At 48.9% G+C, this 24,362-nt stretch overlaps 9 protein-coding genes across 9 annotated transcripts; 5 read left to right on the forward strand and 4 right to left on the reverse strand.

Moving 5' to 3' along the window:
- Positions 1-208: 208 nt before the first annotated feature.
- Positions 209-4,327, reverse strand: N7447_009116 (Sec7 domain protein; the record flags this gene model as incomplete). Its single annotated transcript, XM_057233378.1, has 1 exon — positions 209-4,327. One exon carries the CDS (start codon positions 4,325-4,327, stop codon positions 209-211), a length of 4,119 nt encoding a protein of 1,372 aa, XP_057082920.1.
- Positions 4,328-5,504: 1,177 nt separating this feature from the next.
- N7447_009117 (unc-50 family protein) lies at positions 5,505-6,646 on the forward strand (the record flags this gene model as incomplete). Its single annotated transcript, XM_057233379.1, has 5 exons — positions 5,505-5,608; positions 5,661-5,760; positions 5,824-5,827; positions 5,940-6,277; positions 6,335-6,646. 5 exons carry the CDS (start codon positions 5,505-5,507, stop codon positions 6,644-6,646), a joined length of 858 nt encoding a protein of 285 aa, XP_057082921.1.
- Positions 6,647-6,989: 343 nt separating this feature from the next.
- On the reverse strand, positions 6,990-7,854 carry N7447_009118 (PDGFA associated 1 family protein; the record flags this gene model as incomplete). Its single annotated transcript, XM_057233380.1, has 3 exons — positions 6,990-7,622; positions 7,687-7,754; positions 7,806-7,854. The coding sequence occupies 3 exons, from the start codon at positions 7,852-7,854 to the stop codon at positions 6,990-6,992; spliced, it is 750 nt and encodes a 249-aa protein (XP_057082922.1).
- A 359-nt stretch (positions 7,855-8,213) lies between these two features.
- On the reverse strand, positions 8,214-9,587 carry N7447_009119 (putative MFS monocarboxylate transporter; the record flags this gene model as incomplete). The annotated part of the gene is made up of 1 exon (XM_057233381.1): positions 8,214-9,587. The coding sequence occupies one exon, from the start codon at positions 9,585-9,587 to the stop codon at positions 8,214-8,216; it is 1,374 nt and encodes a 457-aa protein (XP_057082923.1).
- An 840-nt stretch (positions 9,588-10,427) lies between these two features.
- On the reverse strand, positions 10,428-13,361 carry orlA (putative alpha,alpha-trehalose-phosphate synthase subunit Tps2; the record flags this gene model as incomplete). The annotated part of the gene is made up of 3 exons (XM_057233382.1): positions 10,428-10,591; positions 10,643-12,899; positions 12,954-13,361. The coding sequence occupies 3 exons, from the start codon at positions 13,359-13,361 to the stop codon at positions 10,428-10,430; spliced, it is 2,829 nt and encodes a 942-aa protein (XP_057082924.1).
- A 735-nt stretch (positions 13,362-14,096) lies between these two features.
- N7447_009121 (uncharacterized protein) lies at positions 14,097-15,671 on the forward strand (the record flags this gene model as incomplete). Its single annotated transcript, XM_057233383.1, has 1 exon — positions 14,097-15,671. The coding sequence occupies one exon, from the start codon at positions 14,097-14,099 to the stop codon at positions 15,669-15,671; it is 1,575 nt and encodes a 524-aa protein (XP_057082925.1).
- Positions 15,672-16,136: 465 nt separating this feature from the next.
- On the forward strand, positions 16,137-20,106 carry N7447_009122 (DNA repair protein SMC6; the record flags this gene model as incomplete). Its single annotated transcript, XM_057233384.1, has 12 exons — positions 16,137-16,217; positions 16,264-17,199; positions 17,245-17,472; positions 17,523-18,082; positions 18,130-18,223; positions 18,282-18,547; positions 18,598-19,254; positions 19,302-19,404; positions 19,458-19,616; positions 19,669-19,811; positions 19,862-19,910; positions 19,960-20,106. The coding sequence occupies 12 exons, from the start codon at positions 16,137-16,139 to the stop codon at positions 20,104-20,106; spliced, it is 3,423 nt and encodes a 1,140-aa protein (XP_057082926.1).
- Positions 20,107-20,637: 531 nt separating this feature from the next.
- Positions 20,638-22,300, forward strand: dhh1 (DExD/H-box ATP-dependent RNA helicase DHH1; the record flags this gene model as incomplete). Its single annotated transcript, XM_057233385.1, has 3 exons — positions 20,638-20,678; positions 20,731-20,803; positions 20,855-22,300. The coding sequence occupies 3 exons, from the start codon at positions 20,638-20,640 to the stop codon at positions 22,298-22,300; spliced, it is 1,560 nt and encodes a 519-aa protein (XP_057082927.1).
- Positions 22,301-23,056: 756 nt separating this feature from the next.
- N7447_009124 (putative mitochondrial tricarboxylate transporter (Ctp)) lies at positions 23,057-24,354 on the forward strand (the record flags this gene model as incomplete). Its single annotated transcript, XM_057233386.1, has 9 exons — positions 23,057-23,089; positions 23,137-23,191; positions 23,245-23,265; positions 23,314-23,445; positions 23,494-23,641; positions 23,690-23,947; positions 24,017-24,052; positions 24,099-24,248; positions 24,297-24,354. 9 exons carry the CDS (start codon positions 23,057-23,059, stop codon positions 24,352-24,354), a joined length of 891 nt encoding a protein of 296 aa, XP_057082928.1.
- Between the last annotated feature and the right edge of the window lie 8 nt (positions 24,355-24,362).

The raw sequence follows: 24,362 nt of genomic DNA on the forward strand, positions 1-24,362 counted from the left end.
ATCCCAAGCATTAAACGGAATAATCAGTAATCCACGCCGTCACAGAACCATAGAAGGAAAGAGGTATACTAGACAAGGTTGTATGAAAAAAAGTTGCACAAAATAAAATAACGACCAAGGTAGGTCACTTTTGAAGGTATGTATCATGGTGATTCCCAAAAAGGGTATGTACAGTCAGTGTATTCGAAGTCGAGGAGGGAGTGTGAAACTACACTGCAGCCTCCGTAGGCTCCATGGCATCCTCCCCTACTTGGGAGTAGTTGGGATTTGAAGCGAAAATTCTCTCTTTGGAGCTGATGGCGTTGCGTAGGGAGTCAATATAGGTACGGAACTTGACAATCTCACGCAACAGATACGATGATTTCCGTTCCCAGTTTGCCATGGCTTTAGCGGCGTTGGGGTGGCGTGGAGAGAATGCAAGGTTCATCGCGGAACGAAGTTCATTGTGGCGAGAGAGATCATCTTCTACGTTCTGCACGTAGGCCTGCAGGGCCTTCCACTGTTCTTCCTCTGTCAGATTGGAGGCCACCATGCTTTGTTGCGGTGGGCTCCAGTCACTGATATTGACCCGATCCGCGGGAAGTCGGGGTCGCACACCCTGATGATCCATGGAACTTCGAATAGAGCTTTGAACACTCGGTCGTGCACCTGACGAAGGCGGCGGGGATCGACTTTCACCGCCGATAAGCGCGCTGTTGATGACACCATCACTCCATCCATATTCGATGTTGCTGATGCCTCCTACCAGGGGTTGCTTGGATAGTCGCGCGCTCCAGTAGTTGGCGGTGGAGACAAATTCTCGGACAATCTCAGGCGTTCCAGCTTGGAAGAGATGAACTGCCCCAGTGGGCAAGCTCAGGGCCCAGACGTGGGGACGAGACTTGGAGTATCCAGGCGATGGTAAGGCACTGGCGATGGTTTGGCGCAGCATGAACTTCCAAAGCTCTTCTGCATTTTCTGTCCAGTTGCCGCCACCAACTATAACCCCTCCGCGTTGTTTAGACTTTTGCCGCATCGACTTGGTAGGGTTGTTGAACGAGAAAAGACGCATCCAGCCTTGCTGTATAACCGCAAAACAGTCGTTCCAGTTCCGGTCCTTCGCTCGTTTGTCCACCGCATCTAGGTGATGCTTATGCTTCAGGCTTCCCTCCTTGGCCCACGGGGCTCCGGCCAGAGCCAACGTGTCATCCTCAAGCAGAGGAGTCGTTCGCTCGGGCTCCTCATAGCTGTATACAGAGGTAGCAGAGTCCTCCCGGATAATGGCCTGACTCAGAGCATTGGCAAAACCAATAGATTGTTGATATTCGCCGCGAGGGAAGTCTGAGCCAAAAGAGTCCACAGATGCGGAAGTGAACTTGCCCAAAGAATATTTACTCCAGGTACTTGACCCAGTCGGACTGCAGACTGATTGATCGTCGAGGCTGGTACGGCTGGAGCCCATCATCGAAGGAGGATAAAGCCTCCCAGCTCGGGAGCGGGGTTTGGATGACCATCGTGCAGCTCCGTGGCTTGAATTGGCAGAACGACCGCGAGGGAAGATATCGGAACCACTTTTGCTAATTGTGCTGGGACTCCTACGAAGCGTACCGCTAGAGGGGCCCAAAAAGTTGTTGGACGACATGCGAGATACTTCGCGTTCTGGCTGAGCGCCAAACAGAGGAAGCCTTTCCTTTTGAATGGATGTGTAGAACTCTTTAAGTACCGCTTCAACTTGTTGCTCCCAGGCTCTCACTGTTCCGGTGAATGGTGTGTTAACCAAAGGTCCAGCATCAACATTGGCATTGGCATCGGTATCTTTGTCAAACGAGCTGCGGGTGAGCTCTGAAGGGAAGGTTGCAGAGCGTGCCGATGCAGGGGCAGAGTGCGCTTCATGGTGTTGGGTCTTGGAGCGGTTGATTGGACGCAACGTCTCAAATTTTTCCGGTGCAGCATCCATTGCCACTCGGTGAATAGTGGGCATAGTATTTCGAACGAATTGGGTTTTTGTCATCTTTGAATCGATGTCAGCCAGGTGCAGATCAGTGTTCAGTAGCAGGATAGAATAGCAAATGGTATGGACAACATCAGTAGCTTTGAAGCCATGACTCGGGTTGCAATCACACCATCTGGTCGAAAAGGCATCCAGCACTCGATCTACTTGTTGGGTTTCTCCCTTGAGCACCAAACGATCACAAAGAGCCCGAAGAGAGGCAACAATGTTGAGGTTGGACCAGTTGTACAGTCGCATGTATGCTTCGCGGACCATTGCCCGATCAGGGTCACCCAGCCAAGCGGCAGCAGGCTCGTTGCCCACAACCTGATCCTGGCTGTCAAATAGCCTTTGAGCTTGTTCTCGGTCCGCAGCTGTTGGCCCATCTTCAACAGCTTCGCCAGGTCCATCTGTCTGATCCTCGCTATCATCGACTGGTTGAAGCTCTTCCTGTTCAATGAGTGGGGTGCTCGCAGCGGTCTGATAGTTTGACGCTGTTGATATGGAATCAACAGGAGATTCGCAAACCACATCATCTGATGGCAGCACCAATCTGGCGACATTGATTTGAGGAACTTCAACCTGTGATTTGATGCTGCGCGAGAAATCTTCCACGACGGGGGATAGAGTAGCAGAGGCAGCAACAGTCCGGGCCTTCTCCTGCAAAGCAATGTCTGTGGAGACGTCACGATTCGATGATCGATCCTTCTCTGCAAGGGGCGAGAGGTCCTGGCCATGAGAGGCAGCAGAGGGCTGAAGAGAAGTTTTTGTTTTGGGAGCCTCGGGAGCTGAAACACTTTCTCTTTTCTTCTGCGCCTGCAAAAACGCCGGTTGTCGAATCTTGGCCTCCCAGTCTGCATTTTCTTTCCGGTCTGATTCCTCGTCGAGGTAAGGATTCATGACCTGCCGCAGGCTGCTCACAGGACTTGGAGCCGCCACAGTATCCATAGTCTGTGGTACAAGGTGAGGAGGAATTACAATTGGTGGAGGAGCGTGGTCAGGCACCGACCTCTTCCTTCTACGGAAGAACGAAGGTTTCTTGTTCACGACATGATGGGGTCCTGTGCGAACGGACGGAGAAGCAACTGCAGAGCTCTTGTTTGCCTGGGCAGGTCGTCCCTTTAGGCTGGCAGTCGTCCCATTGGTTTCTCTGCTCTCGGTTTCTTGTAGGTGTGATAGATCATTTGCGTGTATACTTGCTGTATCTGCCGGTCCAGGGGCTGGAGTTTTAGACCCAAAGACACGCCGGAAGAAACCTGGGCGTTCTTTTGTGCTTGGAGCAGGATGGTTGATGGTAGCATTGGTCGGGGTTGTGGTAGTTGCCGTTGGTTCTGGAGGAGGAAAAGCTGGCTTGTTATAGGAGATGGTCGGGCTAGGAGCAGGAGGATCCAACGATGCTGTGATGGCGGGAGGGGGCTCAAGCTCCGCCTCTTCCATATTGTGGAAGTCGTTGTCCCGAGCTCGGAGGGTCCCCGTGCCGATGTTTTCGGGCCGAACCTTTCGAACCTGAGGGGCATGAGCAGATTTCATACTGTTCCGTCGCGATGCCACCGGTGTCCGCGCGGCAGCAGCTGTTGGTGTCCTGTTATAATCGTGGGCCTTGCGCGGTCCTGCCGGAACACTCGGGGTGGGTGCAGCATCGTGATCGTCGTACAGCGTCGAGTCCTGACCGACACCGGAATCAGCATAAGGTACGAATGCTCGTTTTGGTCCACAATCGAAGCTGGCTGAGCGTCGGTCCAAGCCTTGGTCCATTCGTACTCTGGGAATTGTGTATGAGTAGTCCGCGGTGGAGGACGAGCTTCCTTTACTGTCTTTTCGGGCAGTATTTGTTCGTGGCATAGTTCCACCGCGCGAGCTTCCCACCTGCCTCGGTGTCGTCTGGTGATTAGAACTGCTGTTGCTGCACCGGCCCTTGGTCGCCGTGATTGTTGCGTAGCGGCCACTCCCATCTTCGTATCCGTAGTCTGGTTCCGAGGACATTGACGAAGAGAATGTGTGTCCGCGGTACCGGCCGTGCGAATCAGATTCTTGTGAGTAATGACTGTGATGGTCGGTTTCAAAGGCTGAATTGAAAAGACGGTAGTCATCTAGAACAGACGAACTGGGGGCAAATTGATCGAGCGAAAGAAGCATGTTGTCGACGATTGACGTCCGTGTAGCATGTTGCGGGGATAGAGACAGATCATGCGGATCTCGATCGTCTCCCGACTCACTGGTTCTCGGGGGGTTGTCCATGACGTCTGGGAAGGCATCACGGATGGATCGTCGAGCTGGGTATCCACGCTTGGAGGGCTTGTATCTCGCGGTTTGGGAGGGAGGTGTACGGGGAGGTGAGTAGGCTTCCCGTTGGGACATTATCGCGCTAATAGAAGTTAATTATTGTCTTCTAAACCAATCCACACGAGGGAAAGGGCAGGATCACAATAAATCCAGGGAAATTGGAGCCAGTGCTAGGTCTTCAACGTACCAGATATCAAGTCTCTAGATAACCAAGTCTCAACCAGTATCCGATTTGACGGGTTGAATGGTAATTAATTCACTTGGTCATTGTCCCGCGAAGCAAGGGATGTAAAAAAAAAAAAAAAAGAACGTAAAATGTTGACAACAAAGCCGAGTAATGCAGAGACCTTGGAAGAAACCGGGGGGAAACTCCTGAGGGTCGGAGGTTTGGCGGGAACTTTTAAACTCCGGTGAACTGTGGGACTAAGATACATATATATTTTTTTAATATATAAGAATATATGTGAAGGGAGATTATGAAACTGAATAGATTCAGTCCAGGGGAAATTACTTTTGGGGGGATCTGCCCAACTTTGCCAGCACATTCAGGGGTTTCATATTAAGTGTGTTTAATACTTATTACTCTATATATTCTACTTATATATTATGGAATAAGTATACATTATACATTATCAATATATCAATGTCTCAATGTCTCAATGTCTCAATGTTTTTTCTTATAAGCCTTTCAATACAATATTGCAACATGCAACATGCAATATACCAAAGTACACAAGTGGAGCCGTGGGGAGATGGAGCTACTATATCGGATGACTTCCGTGGTGATTAGAGAAGCAGACTATATATTCCGTAAGCATTTACATAGATTGTATCAGTAGCTAAAATGTATCATATACTTATAAGACTCCCTACTATATATCGTATCTCCCTCTTTATATTGTAGCCATATTATCCACGGATGTTGGCTATCCTTTAGCCCCTTACAGAGTGGATTCTTTGGAGAGGAAACATTTCCCAAGAATGACACTTTGAAAAAAGTGAGATATAAAAGGATCTATCTGGGCTTCAAAATTCAAGCAGACAAGAGGTATAATGTACATATTTCTTGGAAACTAATTACATTGCTCATAATATATTAATAAATGACATCGGGGTATAGTTACTCAACACGTGACCAAGATGACATAACCGGGCCCCATCTTCCGAGCATTGGATACACGTACAACAACCGGACCGCATTGTGTATGCTCCGAGACTGATATATCCCCTCTCGAAAACGGGGTCTAAGATCATGAACCCTCACATTTCTGTCCCCCGCCAACATGCCGGCTCGGCCAACTTCGGCTCAACGCCCGCAACCCGGTCTAGCGTCCGCATGCCGCGCTTCTTCAAGAGGTAGGACCAAAGAACCTGGACGCGAAAATATACAATCACTGATGTGGAACAGGCTCTTTAAATTTCCACAAATGGACTTTGAGATGGCCATTTGGGAGATGACCTCGTTATTGATTGCACCCAAGAAAGTCTTCAAATCGATATACTACCATGTAAGTGATCTTGACTACCCTAACCGGGCCCTCGAACTACGCTGACCATGCCCCCGGATCCAGAAACGTAAGTCTACTTGCTCCAAGCTCGGCTCATGCCTCGATTGAGCAAGCATATACAACCCTGGCAAAGCCATTTGCCATCACCTTAGCTGAGCACTATTGACACCTTTCAACAGAAACCAAAAACACATGGCACCGGCCAGATCCATCATTCACCTACCTACTATCATTCTTCCTCCTCCTCACAGCCTTCGCATGGGGCCTCGCTTATACGCCGGGCTTCGGCGCAATCATACGCCTTGCCTTCCTCTTCGTGTTTGTGCATTTCATCGGCTCGTCACTGCTCGTCTCGACAATTGGATACTTTATCATTGGCCGTCTATTTGGTCCGAATGGAGCTGCTGCATCTCTCGCTGGTCTGCGGGGATCCCGTGGCCGAAGACGAGGTGCTGCTCAAGGCTTGTTCACGCAGCCAGGGGAGAAGGAACAATTGGAGTTTGGATATTGTTTTGATGTAAGACCCCCACAAATCGTGTGGAATTTCCGATCTTCTGACACTGGCCTTGTATAGGTGTCCAATCGGGCCTTCTTTCCTCTTTATCTCCACCTTTACGTGGTGCAGTTCCTCCTTCTGCCACTCCTCACTCGTAGTCCGAGTAATTTCCTGGCTACTTTCCTCGGAAACTCGCTCTACCTTTCTGCTCTCATTTATTACACCTACATCACATTCCTGGGGTACAACGCTCTCCCCTTCTTGCACAATACGGAACTCCTGCTTGTTCCCATCCTCATATTCGCCATTATGTGGCTGGTCAGCCTGATTGCCGGTTGGGGCATTGTCATGCAAGGCCGCAGCGTTGAGGGTTTGTTCTGGGGCGTGTGAAGTAGCAAACTCCCCACAAATAGACCTCTTTTCTTGGCTATGACTTTTCCTTGGGATTTTAATCCCATGTATGAAACTTGAAATCTCTTTTTTTTCCCCTTTTCTTTCTGGCTAGCTCATGCATTCTCGGAAGAGCCAGTCTAAAAATAAGGTGTTTATCTAATGCTATGGGGGCGTCGGTGTACATGATTTCGATTTACATTAGGCATATTCTTTACTGTTTGATTGATTCCAATGTGAGGAATATCTCAACTGTTCTCTGTGTGTTTCTTTTTTGTTGTTGTCTAGATGTGTAAACAACAATGCAACCCAAGTCATGACCACATGTAAAACGAAATCCAGCTTATTTTTTCTTTCCACCAACTTTCTTAGAAGTCTTTCCCGAAGCAGCAGCACGCATACGATCCTCCCGCTCCCGGGCCGCATCAGCACGCTCCTTGGCTTGCTCATCCTTCTCCTCCTTCTCGGCCAACTTGCGCTGGCGCTCCGCCTCACGCTGCTCACGGATCACGGCGAGACGAGCGAGATCCGCCTTGGCCTCATCGGTCTTACCCTCGGCATGCAGCTTCTGGTAACGCTCACGGGCTTGCTGGGCCTGGACGGCCTCACGCTCGCGTCGGGACAACTGCGAGATATCCTTCACCTTGGCGGGCTTCTTGGGCTCAGCAGTGGGCTCGGTTCCGACGGCCTTCAGGGTCTGCGAACGGGACTTGGCAGTGTGGTTTGGGTTGGCAGGGAGCTCGTTGTCGGATTCTTCCGAGTCTGAAGGGGGTAAATCCCCCGGTTGGGCAGGTCCTTGGGCTCGCTTCTTCAATGCGGCTGCCTTCTTGGCTTTAGCAGCTGCGCGACGCTCCTCGCGGGTTCCTTCAGCTGTGGATGATTCAATGGGTTTGGACTCGTCCTCGCTAGATTCCTCGGAGCTTTCTTCTTCGGACGAAGAATCTTCGTCGGATGACTTAATTTGCTCACCAGGCTCCTATGTGAGAGATATCATGGTCAGCGTGCTGTGTAAATTGAGTTAAAATTGAATTCCACATTACCCTCCAGAGACCCATTTGGTTACCATCCTTGTCTAATGGTTGAAGATCTCTGCTGAAGTGCTTGCCTCCTATTTATCCGATCAGCTTCAATCTCGTCTACAGAGGCGCACACCACATACCTCCTCGAGAGGGCTTGGAGAACTTTCCTCCACGACCACGGGGTGCCATATTGATATGTATGAAATATTGAGAACCTTTTGAAAGGGTTGTATATCTATCGAGAGACCGAGTTAGCGGGTTTTGAATTGCGGGGGTTTCGCACACAATGGAGGGGCAGTGGCGGTTCACATTTCCTGAATGCGCCATAGAATCCAAAAAAATGAACTTACTTGTAAAGAAATGTAAAAATCAAACAAGACTTGTAAATGTTATAAAAGACAAAGTGGAAAGAGAAGTCGGCCACCGCGAGTCACCGCGCTCGCATTAATCATATATTGTGGGGACCCTCTTCTCGTCAAACCATAACTTCATTTTATACGGTATATATTATTATTGTACCTTTTATATATCTACATATAATATTACCTTCAAACACGAGTTAGACCAGTTCCAACCTTGGCCACTCGAGCTCCAATCAACGTCAATCCACCAACGAAGATTGCAGATCCCATGAACATTTGGGCATACAGGTAGTTGCCATCATCACGAACAACTAGCTCACCAGCAATAGGAGACCCTATAAGGGCCGCCACTGCCACCACACTGAGCACCATGCCCATGCGTACACCGATCTTCTTCATATCAGTAGTGAGGGTGCTAAGGGTTGCTGGGAACAATGATTGAATACCCGCAGCAAAGAGGCCATAACACGCGGCAAATGTCCAGAGCCCGGGCATACCATTGACGGCCGTCCAACAGTATCCAACCAAGGCTGTCGCGAAACTGAACGGGATCAATAGGTTGAGAGGACCGGTGAATTGGTCGGCAAGTAGATTGGGGACCAACCGCCCCACCAATCCGACTCCATTCATGACCAGGAGTAAAGCGATGGATCGATCGCTTGACACGCCGATGATGTTACGACTGAAACTGCCAATGTAGAAAAATCCAACATACAGGCCCCAGAAGTTCATGAACATGCCAATCGCAAACAGCACATAGGGTAGCTCGGTGAAGGCAGCCCACTCGACAATTGGACCACTCTTGCGCGGAGGAAGACGCTGCTTGAGGAACAGCACACAGGGAGTCAGCGTGGCTATCGAGATAAAGCCCAGCGTCCGGATTGTCCACCCATATCCGACCTGGGGCAACAACTTCATGATAACGGCCGGGAAAACCAGACCTCCCGTCGCAGAACCCGACGCAACGATCCCAATGGCGATGCCACGGTTCTTGGCGAAATAAGTCGAGACCAAAGCCAAGGTTGGGCAGAACATGAGTCCACACCCAATTCCCTGGCCAACCCCCTGTGCCAGGAATAGCTGCCAGTACTTTGTGCAGAGTGAAGTCATGAAGATACTAAAACATTCCAGGATGGCACCACAGGCCAGGGTAAATGTGAAATAGCCAGCATCGGTGGCTCTGCCGGAGAAAGTGCCAATAAAAAACAACAAAAAGATCTGGATACTCCCGACCCAAGAGATATCCGAGGGTGGATGTCCTAGTGTCTGGGAGTAGTATGTCTGGAAGACACCGAAACTATTGATGTAACCCCATGTGTTGAAGATGACAAAGTGTGCGAGGGCAACCTGCGACCAAGCCTGAAATCCACCATCCGGAGGCGGGCCGAGATCTTTGCCAGATTCCCGAGTGCGCACCACCGATAGTGTACGTTCCAAGACACTGGTATTGGTGGGCAAGCGGGAAAGGTCAGGTTCATAGCCAACTGATTCTTCATCTGACGAGTGAGTATGGCTTTGATCTATCTCGTTCTTTTCGTTGACTTGGCCATGTTCGGTCATTGAGAGTTTGGAGAGACTGGCCATATTAGGAGTTGACATATCCCCCTTGATATTTGTAAATGTACTCTCCGACATATTAAAATCCTTTTTAAAGTCAAAAGTTGGATTGATTTTTTTTATTTTATAACGGGGATCCTTCCGATCGTCTCTCGCCTGTTCGCAGAGATGACCGCGCCCTTCCAACGACATATGGGTCCACTTCCGAGCATATCTTTTTATATATTAAATCTGTATATAAATGTATATGTCTTATAGTTTGTATAGTTTGCTATACGATATGATTTTGTGAAGAATTTCGGTAGAGTATAAGGCTGATGGATATAAAGGGTTGTATGTTCAGTTTCTCATCTCTTTTTAAGACTTTTCTCTAGGTTGAATAGCCTCTAATATCTACATATACATAAAGCATATAGCGTACAGATACAATGTCATCTACACACTTGACCCCACCATTTGATATGGCGCAATCCCGGGGTCCCCGCAAAATCGGCTGTCTCGGATAGTCATATGTACGTAGTACATCCATATATGTATACTATGTACCCATATAACATTTCACGATATTCAATATCTTCTAACATGTACGTACATGTGAGTCTATACAAAAACATGGAGGTACCTTATCTTCACAGAACATTATCCCCCCCCCCCTAAAACAATCAAGCATGGAGGTAATTCTTGGATAGTCTTTAATATGAGATAAATGGCTAGCAATAGAACCATCTTCTCACCAGATAAAAAGGTTCAGCATGCCGAATCTGAAATGCCAACACTAGATTTCCCCGTGCAGCATTGGCGTATATTGGCTGTGGGTAATCATTTGGTTTAGGCCATCGAATCTCAGTGATCTTGGTTGGCACTAAAAAGCATTTGAATTGATCCAATAACATCGGCCGGTTCCAATAAGTGCCAGCTGGCATCGGTCTGCTTGGAGCTGGCACCCACCGTAACTGAGTAAACGTGGTCGCGTGGTAGATCAAACTTCTTGAGGGCTCGGAACATATCTAATTGCTTGTTAATCCACTTGCTTCAGCAATAAAGGTGAGAACTTTTACCTTCATCGGTGAAGTCATCACCCAAACATAGGATGAACTCCGGTGCCTTCCCTGGGGCCGTGCCATATTCGTTGACCAATCGGGTGGCGATAAAGCCTTTGTTCACAAAGGTTGGTCGGACCTCGAGATTGGCTTTACCGGCCATGACTTCCACGTCCCACCGTTTAGCAACAGTGTCCTCCAAAGCCTTTCGACACTCGCGAGCCTGGAATGCACCGTACTCTGGATCTGCACGACGATAGTGCCAAGTCAATGCTACCCGTTTCCGTTCAATGAATGAACCCTGCGTTCGCTCTGTGTAATGTTGGAACACATCAACCACTTCCTTCTGCCATCCCATATTGCTACTCTCAGCCAAATTCTCCCAATCCTCAGATCCGGGCTTTCGGATGAAACAGCCGTGCTCGGCACTTAATCCGAGTTCTGGGATATGGCCCATCCACTCGTCTAGGAAAGCCTGGTCCCGTCCACTGATGATCCAGACGGCATTTCGTGGGTCGGCTGACAGGCTCTTTAGAGTACGGAGCACCCGATCCGAAGGAATGGCCGCCTGAGGATCCTTGACAATTGGTGTCAACGTACCGTCGTAGTCGAACATGAACAGTCGTCGGCGAGCCTTGCGGTACTGCTTCATTAGTTTTGCGCGATCGAGTGCAGGTGTAGCGACCGATTGGTCAAAGGACGATAGGTTGGTCAATAGGCGATTGAGGTACTGCCTGGACCACATAGAGACTGTGTTGGTCACCACATGCTTGTATAGCTTGAGGTGTTGCTCCTTTCGCTGCTCGGCTGGCATATTCAATGCTTGGTTGATCGCTCCAGCCACCCCAACCGTATCCCACGGGTTGATGTGTATGGCACTGGGCAAGGTGCCTGCCGTACCGGAGAATTCAGAAAGAATCAAAGGGCTGTGGTTGGTCTGCTGGCAGACAATATATTCTAGACTTGTTGTATTCATGCCATCTCGCACCGTAGTGATCAATCCAACATCGGCTACACGCAACAGAGCGAAATACTCGCGCGGGGACAAGTATTGCGGATAGTACTGGACGGGCGAGAAACTCAAAGAGCCGAATCTCCCGTTGATGGTCGAAACCAAATTGGATATTTGGGCAGCAATCTTGTTGTCTGGGTCTTCCTTCTCTTCTTCCACGCTAGTCGGACTTGTCACCTGGATGAGGACAACTTTATCACGCCATTCCGGGTAGCGCTCCAGGAAAATTTCGAATGCCTGTAGTTTCTGCGCGACGCCGCGAACACTGTCCAGCCGATCGCGACCGACAATGATTTTCTTTCCAGCATAGAGCTTGCGAATACCTAACACGGTCTTCTCAATATCCGGAGCCCCAAAGGCGGCTTTTTGAATTGAACGTGCGTCAATGCCAATGGGGAAGACATCTACTGCAACGTGGGCCCCGTAGGCATCAACCCCGGCAGAATTGGACTCAAAGCCTAAAACACGCGTGCAGCACGAGGTAAAGTGTCGAGAGTAGGAAAATGTTTGGAATCCAATCATGTTGGCGCCCAGGACTCCCTCCAAGATCTCTTTGCGCTTCGCAAGACACCGGATAAACTCGCTGCTGGGAAAAGGCGAGTGTAAGAAGAATCCCACGTAAATATTTGGGATGCGCTGCCGCAGCAGACTGGGCAGAAGGAACAAATGATAGTCATGAACCCAGACCACATCTCCTTCTTGATATTCCTGCACGATACGATCCGCAAACAACTGATTCAGGCGCACGTAGTCGGCCCACCACCGTGTCTCAGATCGGCCATCTGTCGGGCCATGTTGTTTGTAGTGGAGTAAAGGGTATAGCTCACGTTCGGCATAACGGCGCCATCTCCCTTGATCTTTCAGCAGAATGGTCTCTTCTGGTTCTTCTGATGCATCCGACAACCACACAGGCAAGACCCGGCCATGACGACCTGAGCTCAATTGTTCGTCTAGTCGTTGTCGGTCTTGTTGGGTGACACTAATTCCCTCCACCAATGGATTTGCGGGTGGTTTCTTGGTTCCATCCACGGGAACCGGCGCAGCAGCCTTGTTCAATGGTTGGTTTGTAACAAGTTTACTGGGAGCCGGAGGTGCGTTGACTGAAGAATTGGGATGTATTTGCTGCAAGGGTGATTTCAGGTCCACATCAGGCTCAACTTCTCCTGTCCAGCCTACCAAGGTGTGTGACCAAGAAGTCTCATCCGATGCAAGATATGCAAATGAATCGAACAGCGCTGAAGTACCGGAGCGCGACTTGAGTGTCTGTTATCCAGTCAGTCAACACGATCTCCCAAATAAACAGAATCATCCACGTACCCAGTCTGATCCCGATCGAAAGTTGAGCTTGTATGGTATGCAGAAAGCGGCGCTAATGAGGCGGCCACTCAAACGAAGCCCTGGGTGTTGGGCGCGTGGATCAATATCAGTAGACACTGGAGAGTCTGAGGTCAAGCTTAAGCGGCGCAGCAGGTCCATGCCGGATGATGCTCTCCCTGTAGTTTGCACTGGCTGCGACTTGGTGTCAGACGGGTCGGCGGTTACAGCCTTGGCCCCCGGAAGACTATTAAAATATGAAGGAGCCTCGCTCGACATCTTCTCCACACTAGGTGTCGCATTTGTCGCTTCGGCATATGCTTCATTTTTGAGAGCCTTTAATCCAGGGCCAACAAGGACAGGATTTGGCTGGTCATCGGGCACCTGCGCTGGACTTTCTGGTTCGGACATGACGAGCAGCCAAGCAGCCGGTTATACGAAGATCAAGGATGAGGTCCGGAGTGTTGCAATTAGACTGCGAGCGTTAGACTGCAATTGTCACATGCACCAATGTCCCGGTGGGGGGAGGGGGGTTGGAAATGGGAAGATGATTAAGGTACATACCTCGGGGTAGAACTGAGTCGATATGGGAGATGGACTATCGCAAGCAAGCCATGGACGGTAAGATAATCAAATCAAGAACTGAGGGTAAAAGCAAGAACAATGTCAGGAACGGGGGGATAACTTGGAATAAGGATGGAGGGGCAAGCGGTGAAGTGAAGTCTTATCGAGGTTATCAAGGAAATGACCGGAAAACCTGCTAGATCACCTAGGTGATGTTCAAACCCTTTCAGATATTGTAAATGCTATAGAAACTGTTTTATGATAGAAGTATGGGGGGGGTTGGTGGATATTTCCTCAGTACTACGTCATGTATTGGTTTTCTTTTTCTATATTGTACGGACTTTTCATGTACTTTTTTGTGATCTATATATATATATATATATATATATTTACATATAAAAGATACCATGTAGATAGATATAAGATATATTCTATTCTATTCTAGTTATATCATCAAATGGTGTGAATATAAAATTGAAACTTGTTAAAAATGCAACGTCACATGGGTATTTTCTGCCTGAGGAATCCACTCTCAAATAAAATCGAACCAAATAATCTTGGGAAGCTGCATGCATCCTCGGCATGGTGACATCCACTCCGGTGTCATCTTTTGCTCTCTTCAAATACCGCGATACTGTTATGCAGCTTTCGAGTCTACCTTTACGCACCCACCCTTTTCACCTATTTCGTCCATTCCACAACTCCGTTACGGTAGCCAAGAGTCCCAATGTCTTTGCCAATAGTCTTCGAAAGACCCTAGAGGCCCATCGGTCCACAAATCGGTCTCGTTTGATCCGCAAGATTTACCCCATTGAAGATCCCGCGGGACTCTGGCGACCTGAGATCCCACCTGAGAGTCGCGCCGACTACCAACCGCCCGCGGAACTAGCTCTACCCTTACCCAATGCGGAATATCCATCTGATACTCCTAATCCGGGGTCTAAAAACCGCCAGAAAAAACGCAGAAGTCATGTGGATATATCGTCTCGCCAATCACTGATTGATCGACATGGAGAAGATGCGATTCAACCTGCAGGAACAGGTCCGGCACAGAGTCCATGGTTGAGAAATTTGGAGCTGCCTCGCACCAATGCCGAGATCACCCTGGATGCAGAAATTCGAGCATTGGATCAATACCTGGCCCCAAGAGCTCAGGAACAAGACCGCATAGAGAAGCTCAGGACAGAGGTAGCCTCACTTCTCAAAACAGTGGTCCCACATGCCCCAAGAGTCATTGGATCCCACTGCACGGGTCTTGTACTGGCGCACTCGGATCTTGACTTTATATTACCATATGAAGACCTTCCTAGATCACCAGAACGTGATCGAAGGCCGAGCCCCACTCGGCCTCAGATCCGAGATGCCCACATCCGCCTTCTGCGTCAAGTCCAAAGAGCTCTACAGCACACCGATACCTTTAACGATCATGTTAAACTATTTGACAAACGGAACCCTGCACTATCCGCTCGTCACCGGCCGACTGGACTGTTGCTACAATTTTACTGTGGTGAGGGTATCCCTGCCATCACGGAGTATCTACAAGATTATCAGGCCGAATATCCTGCCGTGCGACCTCTCTATGCAGTAACACGTACATTGCTAGAGGCGCGTGGCCTTTTTGGCTTGCCACAGGCGAGCATTGGGCCGGATGGGCTAGCAATGCTCATCGTGGCGTTCCTGAAGATGAACCATGGCCGGTTTCCCGGGCCCAATAACTTGGGTGACCAGTTCCTTGCTCTTCTGCAGTTCTATGGCACTCAAGTTGACCTCCAGTCTGTCGGCGTCGCCGTAGATCCTCCCGCACTTTTCAGCGCAGACATGTTGCCTGTAGCTCCCGACGCTGACGAACCCGCCCACCAGCGCGGTCAGCGTTCTTTGATCAGCGCCAAACGAACCGCTGCGGCGAAGCGGAATATTCTTGTTGCGCAACGGTTATGTATACAAGATCCTACCCATTACATGAATGATCTAGGCCGGTCGTGTACTCGGACTTCTGAGTTGCAGAGTGCATTTGCAGCTGCGCATCAGCAGCTTCGTCAGACATGCGATGAATGGACAAGCAATGGCAATATCAAGAGTTCGAGTGTCCTTGCCACTACTCTACGAGCTAATTTTGATGGCCTAGAGAACATGCGCAATCAACTCGCCTACCTCTAGTTGAAGGTGTAATCTAGCGGTAGATGGAGCAAATCTACCCAATAATAAATCTAAGATCCCCCCTCTCTACATATATCAACACAAATTGCCTGAGGCAGTAGGTACTCGTATACTCGTCTATAGTATAGTTTTGGCGTCGGATTCTCTTTGTGGTCACTGAACAAAGAAACACTTGTCGTTGCCCCCCCCACCTCAGTTTCTACCCAGCAAGACCATCTCAATTTCATCTGTGACCTTCTTCTTAGAACTCGACAAAAAAACATAACAACGTGGAAGGCTACACTTTCACTCGGGGAGTGCCCAGGTGTGCCCATTTGATTACTAAGTCTATTTGACGCGGACGCGACGCGACCTCGGGACTATCAATTCGTGGGGGTCTTGGCCGAAAACCGCGACAATCAGCTAAGACCGACGAGTCTGCTCGCTATGCTAGCCGCTGGCTTTGGTTGATAAATATTCCTCCAAATGGCATCCCGCAAGCGCGTGCAGATGTCTACGGAATCCGAGGAAAGCGATGGGTCCAGCCAGCCAGCCATGAGTTATTCGGTACGATTCCAGCAACTATGAGTTTAGGCAGAGCTAATGGTCACAGAAAAAACGACAGCGGACAAATTCAGAGAGTACAGCGGACTCAGGTTCCCCAACCTCTTCCCGCGGTGTTAACAACGCCTCGGATTCACTTCTAGCCGTCAACGACGATGCGCTTCTCGACGACGAGGACGAGCTAGAGCTTCGCCAAACCCAGATCATACAAGAAAAATACTCCCATCTGATCGACGAAGCCAACGTGCCCGCCGAACATGGAATCCTCGAACGCGTTGAGTGCTACAATTTCATGTGCCATGATCACTTCTACGTGGAATTGGGGCCGCTGATCAACTTTATTGTTGGAAAGAACGGCAGCGGCAAGAGTGCGATCCTGACAGCGATCACTCTTTGTCTAGGTGGCAAAGCGTCTGCGACAAATCGTGGCCAAAGCCTGAAGAATTTTATCAAAGAGGGCAAAGAGAATAGCACAATCATTGTTCGCATCAAGAATCAGGGCGACGGTGCCTATATGTCAGACGATTTTGGGAAAACCATTATTGTCGAGCGTCATTTCTCCCGAAGCGGTACCAGCGGGTTCAAGATCAAGTCAGAGAATGGGCGCATCGTCTCGACTAAAAAGGGCGAGCTGGATGCTATCACAGACTACTTTTCTCTGCAGATAGAAAACCCTATGAACGTACTATCTCAAGATATGGCCCGTCAGTTCTTGAGTACATCAAGCCCAGCTGAGAAATACAAATTCTTTGTCAAGGGCGTTCAGTTGGAGCAGCTCGATAATGATTACCGGCTGGTGGAGGAATCTCTTGACTCGATCGAAGAGAAGCTCAGAACATCATCCCAAGACGTACGGGTCCTCCAAAATCGCAAGGAATTGGCCAAGAAAAAACTCGAAATTTCTGACCAACACGATTCTCTGCGAAAACGGATCAGAAATATCCGAAGCCAAATGGCTTGGGCTCAAGTTGAAGAGCAAGAAAAAGTCGGTCCCACCCTACCAGCTTTTGACTATTGACTGACGAAACAGATGGAAATCTCACTCACCGAACAAATCGCCGAGGCAGACCGAAAAATTGCTGAGGCCGAGTCTCACCTCACTCGGTTTGATGCTGCCTTTGATGGAGTCGCCGCAGAGGAAACAGCCGCGGGTGAACATTCCTGGCGCGCGGCCGTGGCAGTGAATGAGGCCCAAGATGAAAGGGACAAAATAAAAGAAAGATTGGACACCGAGATGGCCGGACGCCATGACCTACAGGTACGTACCTCCAGTCACTGTACGATACCTTACCTAAACGTTTTGTATAGGCGGAACAACGCCAGATTAGGGATTATCTCAAAGCGGCTGAGTCGAGAATCCAGGAAACCCAGCAAAAAGTCGACGATGAGAATCAGCGTCTCGCTGATGTGAGCGACGGTGGCTACACTCGAAAACAAGACGAGTGTGAACAAGCCGCCAATGACGCTTCTGCTGCCCAAAAGGAATACGAAGAGCATCGCCAAGGTGCCGCTCGCCTACGGGAAGAGGCTGAAACCGCCCAAGCAGCTCTCACAGAAGCAGAAGGTCCGCTTGAACAGAAAAAACGCGAGATTGTTCAAGCGGAGAATCAACTTCGGGATCTCACTAAAGAAGGTGGATCGAGACAGTCCGGTTTCAATATCAAAATGCCTGCACTCCTCAAAGCCATTCAGCAGGAACAATCATGGGAGGCACGCCCTGTCGGCCCAATTGGTCATCATGTCACTCTGCTAGAACCGAAGTGGTCATCTATTTTGGAAAGAGTCTTTGGTGGCACGCTTGCCAGTTTCATCGTTTCGTCCAAAAATGACATGAAGCTTCTTTTCGATATCATGCGGCAGGTTCAGTGGTGAGTTTAACCAGAGGCTCATGTTGAAACTAAAGCTGACTTAACAGCAATTGTCCAATCTTCATAGGCTCTGGTGGCCGTTTGGATACCTCGGCACACGAACCAGACTCCCAATACAAAACTGTCTTACGAACACTTCAGGTAGCCCTCTACCCCCCTTCATCCTTTCCACGATTTATAGAATATGCTGACCTTTCAGATCGACAACGAACTAGTGCGGCGACAACTGATCATCAACCATGGAATTGAGCAAATGCTGTTGATCGAGGATGTAAACGAAGCCTCCGCTGTACTATTCGACGGTGCACGACCAAGAAACGTTAAACGTTGTTACTCTATTGATCCAAAAGATCGACGTCGAGGACTCCATCTCTCGTACAGCCGAGCCGGAGAACCGAGTCAGGCTCCAGTTATGGGGTGGACTGATGGCCCGCGAATGAAATCCGACGTAGCCTTGCAAATCAAGTAAGTAATCCCTCTTCCTTGGAACGCGTGACACTAACTGATGGCTCCAGCGCACAACGTGACATTATTGCCGACCTCCAGCGCCAACAGAATGACATCAAGCAATCATTGATAACTGCTCGGTCGCTCGTCGAGGCCTGCAAACAGGCACTAGTCCGACACGGAAGAACCGAGAAAGATCTGCAAATTCAAATGCAACGAATGGAAGATCATGCCGAGGGACTCAGAGACGCCTTGGACAAAGAGAATGCCGAAGATGGACGCATCGATGCCCTACAGGCAGCCTTGAAAGAAGCCGAGGATGAGAAACAGCTCAATGAGGGATCGTACAAGGATAGCGAGGCAGCCATGAAAGCCATGTTGCAGACTCTTAAAGAATTACGGCGGGAACTATCCGCCAAAGACGCTGAGCTTGGAACCCTCCGGGAAAAGCTACACGTTGCTGAAAGCGAGCAAAATCTTGTGAAAACGAAACAAGCCCAAATTCTCGACGAGAAGAACGAAGCTGTCAGTCTCATTAATCAAGATAAACAGACCAAGACTGCAATTGAGGCAAGAAGAGAAGTGGTGAAGACACGAGTTATTGAATACAATGAAAAGGCCAGCTTGGTTTCTTCTAGAGTTCCTGTGGACGAAGGAGAAACACCCGGCAGCCTCGACAGAAAGCTTGATAAGCTAAGCCGCGATCTCGATCGCTACAACCTGGAGTATGTCATCCTTTGCTTGCCGTTTGTACAAAACTGACAGTCAACAGGTTGGGAAGTTCTCGAGAGGAAATTGCTGCTGAGGCAACCAGGACTGCAGCAACCTATGATCGAGCCTTGCAGCAACTTGAACAATTTTCGGCCTTGAGTCAGGTAATTTTCCTTTGTTTTGTTTCGATTTCTTTGGCCAGATCTAATTTTGTTAGGCTTTAAAAGATACCCTCCAGAACCGTAAGAAGAGATGGGAAATCTTCAGATCCCACATCTCGTCGCGAGCGAAAGCTCAATTCACCTATCTTCTGAGCGAGAGAAGTTTCCGTGGTCGCCTCCTGGCTGACCATACCAACAAGCTTCTAGATCTACAAGTAAGCCTGTTCGCCCCAAACCTTGGGGAATTGGATGCTAACTATTATCTAGGTTGAACCTGATATCACCAAAGATGATAGCACAGGGAGAGGTGCAAAGACACTGTCCGGTGGAGAAAAGTCATTTTCACAAGTTTGTCTGTTATTGTCTCTCTGGGAAGCCATGGGATCTCCGATCCGTTGTCTTGATGAATTGTAAGTTTTCTTCGTCCTTTGATTTATGTTAGCTGCTGACTTTTCGAAAGTGATGTGTATATGGATCATATCAACCGAAAGATGGCGATTGACATGCTTGCAAGTGCCACATCCCTCCTTTCTAAGGATTATCACTGACTCTCTATAGATGGTTGCCGCTAGACGATCTATCGGGCGACAGTTCATTCTGATCACACCTGGTAGCAAAACCGATATCACCATCTCTGCAGATGTCAGAGTGAAGGAGTTGGCAGAGCCAGAGCGTGGGCAAACAACACTAACCTTCCGGCGCTGAAGGTTCTTCAAATATCGATGATCTTATTTGCAGCGAAATACCCTTAAGAAATGCCATGTTATGCCATGTTTGAAGTTATTTTCATATACCTGTGGTAAATAGGTAGTAAATATATAGTGGCACGTGACCGTGCCCAGTGGAACGTTTAGCTTCACTTTACCTCAAACCTCTTCGCTCCCCGCCATCATAATCTCAACCTCTACTTTTTCTTTTGCCTCCCAACAAATCTGGTTTCTACCATTCTTTATCCTATTTGTGAACTCTCTTCAGCTTTGGCATCCAAAGATATTTCTTGGTTCCACACAGAAGCTTCATTTCATAGAATACCCGATCTCTCCCCGTCCCCTACAAACCTGACTTTATTGGTTTTGACGAGCATCCCTCTCCTCTCTTCACATTTCCGTCAACCCTTTTCTAAAATATTCCTCTTCCAACTTCCGCGCGCACCATCTCACACACACCCTTGATCGCAAAGAAAATCGGTCACCGCACTTGTTTCCCAACTCATCCCCTTAGCATCTTATCGTCACAATGGCCGACGCGCTTGCTGCACAACTCAGCAATACTAAGCTGTAAGCCAATCATGTTTCTTTTTGGTCCTCAAAACAAATCTAACTTGACCAGGGAAGCAACCTCAGAGCAAAGACTGCAGGACACATTGAACCTTCCCCCCAAAGATGCTCGCCCACAAACTGAGGTGGGTATTTTGTTGGTTTCGATCCAACTCTAAAATACTGACTTTGAGTAGGATGTTACTGCCACAAAAGGCCTCGAGTTCGAGGACTTCTACATCAAACGTGAACTCATGATGGGCATTTTTGAGGCTGGATTTGAAAAGCCCTCCCCTATCCAAGAAGAGACGATACCAGTTGCCCTCACAGGCAGAGACATCTTGGCCCGAGCTAAGAACGGCACTGGAAAGACCGCTGCCTTTGTTATCCCCACCCTCGAGCGCATCAACCCTAAAAGCACAAAGACCCAGGCCTTGATCTTGGTCCCCACACGAGAGCTCGCTCTCCAGACATCACAGGTCTGCAAGACCCTGGGCAAACACCTGGGTATCAATGTCATGGTCACCACCGGTGGAACCGGTTTGATGGACGACATTATTCGGCTGAATGACCCTGTTCACATTCTTGTGGGAACCCCTGGACGAGTACTAGATTTGGCTAGCAAAGGTGTCGCCGACTTGGCCGAATGCCCAACATTTGTGATGGATGAGGCAGACAAATTGCTATCTCCCGAGTTTACTCCTGTCATTGAGCAACTTATGTCCTTCCACCCCAAGGATCGCCAGGTCATGCTCTTCAGTGCCACTTTCCCTCTGATTGTCAAGTCATTCAAGGACAAGCACATGCGCAACCCTTATGAGATCAACCTTATGGACGAGCTTACCCTGCGCGGTATCACCCAGTACTATGCTTTCGTCGAGGAGAAGCAAAAGGTTCATTGCTTGAACACGCTTTTCTCCAAGCTTCAAATCAACCAGTCGATCATTTTCTGCAACTCAACCAACCGAGTTGAGCTTCTGGCCAAAAAAATCACCGAACTCGGCTATTCCTGCTTTTACTCTCATGCTCGGATGCTTCAGCAGCACCGTAACCGAGTCTTCCATGACTTCCGCAATGGCGTATGCCGCAACTTGGTTTGCTCCGACCTGTTGACTCGCGGTATTGATATTCAAGCTGTCAACGTTGTGATCAACTTTGATTTCCCCAAGAACGCAGAAACCTATCTTCACCGTATCGGTCGTTCGGGTCGTTTCGGACACTTGGGTCTCGCCATTAACCTCATCAACTGGGAGGATCGGTTCAATCTGTACAAAATTGAGCAAGAACTAGGCACTGAAATCCAGCCCATTCCTCAGAACATTGACAAGAAGCTTTATGTCTATGATTCTCCCGAGAACATTCCTCGACCCATCTCCAACCCTCCGCCTCAGACTGGGGCTGGCTCTGTGAGCATGAACGGAGACCGTCAGCCTCGTCGGAACAACCACAATGGCCAACCGCAACCGCAAGGTCAACAACATGGCCAGCAGCATGGTGGACAACATGGCCAATACTACAATAATCGGGGACGCGGTTCTTACCGTGGTCGTGGACAGGGCCAACGTCGTGGGACACAAAATGATGCCAATCGGATCACGTTTGGTCAACCAAATCCCGGTCAGCCCCAGGCACCCATCTCTTAGGCCCACGCTCGAACACTTTTTTCATCTCGCTGCCCTTTGGTTTCCTCGATTCTCTTATTCTATTCCGCTCTATCTTCAAGATCTTGCCATGCTATCCCGGCATTGATTATCCGGTCATAATGATACGGGAGTGCAATGTATCATATGTCTTTTCCGTTCCGGTCCCTTGTTCTATGAGTTGGATCCTTGAGGAAAATGCATTTTCGGCGCCTACACTCTTCGTTTTCCGAGGTTGTATTGTGTATTTCGGGGATTTACAAGACAAATGGCGTTCCACAGGACAAGCGTCTCATGCCAAATTTTTTTTTCCCCAGGGGGGGGGGCTCTTTGTTTTTTATTTTCCCTACGCAACGAGTGACGATCTCACCTTTTACCAACCTTTTGTTGGCACCCTAGAGTCCTCCCACTCTACCATGCTTAACCTCATTCCCGTCTACACTCACTTTGTGTGGTGGCCGTTGTTAGAGACACGGTGAACACCACTCTCCCACTCTAAAAAAAACGAAAAAAAAGAAGAAAAGAAATGGAGGAGCACTAGTTGCTTAACGAATCTAGGTAGATTCAGCTAGTGAATTGACAATATCCCTCTAATTTTCTATATTGTAATAATGTGTAGGATTCATTAGCCGGTTGCCTTCATATGTGAAGTTATATAGGGACCTCCAACACTCGGCGGTAATGGCACGTGCCAAAGGCCGTATATGGACCTCCGAGGATCGGCGACTATAATTCCTCCAAACCACCCAAAAAAAAAAAATGGCGACGGTGAATAAGGATCAAAAGGCAAAGGTATGTTCTCCAATAATATATTCTACTTGAAGCTCACCAATAAATAGCCAAGTGCCCTTCGCTCCATCCTTGCGGGGTCCACTGCCGGAGCCGTGGAGATCGGTAAAGAGCTCAATGACCCCCTACCAGGCTGTTAGCTAACGCGTATCCTACAGCGATCACATACCCGGCCGAATGTATGAACCTTCGAATCCCTTACAGCAATTGGTGCTAATGCTATGTAGTTGCGAAGACCCGGACTCAACTCAATCGCCAGCTTACCCACGGCCAAAAGCTACCATGGCCACCGTTCGGAAGCCAGTGGTATGCAGGGTGTACAACACTGATTATCGGAAACTCGCTCAAAGCTGGAATCCGTGCGTCTACCTCCCGCAATCGTCTGGGCTGCCGTTGATATATACTAGGATTCGTCGCCTTCGATGCCATAAAATCGGTTCTCCAGGATGAGAACGGCAAGATCTCAGGACCAAGGACGGTTGTTGCTGGATTTGGTGCTGGATTCACCGAATCTCTTTTCGCCGTCACCCCCTTTGAAAGCATCAAGACCCAATTGTAGGTTCCCATCCTATTTTTGGGCTGGCTCTACTGACCAAACTATAGAATCGACGACCGGAAGTCTGCCAACCCCCGGATGCGTGGTTTCCTGCACGGTAGCAAACTCATTTTCAAGGAAAGAGGTGTCAAGGGCTTCTTCCAAGGCTTTGTGCCCACTACAGCAAGACAGGCTGCCAACTCGGCAACTCGATTCACAGCCTATACAACATTGAAGCAGTTTGCAGAAGGCTACACGGCGCCAGGCGAAAAGCTGGGCACTGCAGCCACCTTTGGAATCGGTGGGATCGCAGGGCTCATCACTGTGTAAGTCTTGGTCCCTGAAGAAGATGGAAAGGCGTAAAAAGATTACAAATCCAAACTAACATGAATCAGTTATGTGACCCAACCATTGGACACGGTCAAGACAAGGTCAGTACCCCCACACCTTAATGATATAAGGTACTAACGATATCAGAATGCAATCGCTCGAGGCCAGTAAGCATTACAAGAACAGCATTGTTTGCGCAACAAGAATCATCAAGGATGAAGGTGTCTTCACTTTGTGGTCTGGCGCCATGCCGCGACTTGCGAGATTGATTATGAGTGGAGGAATTGTGTTCACCATGTTTGTGATCGACCCTAAGTTATATGAAAATTGCTAACTGTTGGATAGGTATGAGAAGGCTATGGATGGGCTGGACCTCTTGGATCCGGAGCGAAAGTATTTGTAGAATAGATT

Source organism: Penicillium robsamsonii (assembly GCF_028829455.1).
Source record: "Penicillium robsamsonii strain IBT 29466 chromosome Unknown utg000005l_segment0_segment0, whole genome shotgun sequence".
NCBI lineage: Eukaryota > Fungi > Ascomycota > Eurotiomycetes > Eurotiales > Aspergillaceae > Penicillium > Penicillium robsamsonii.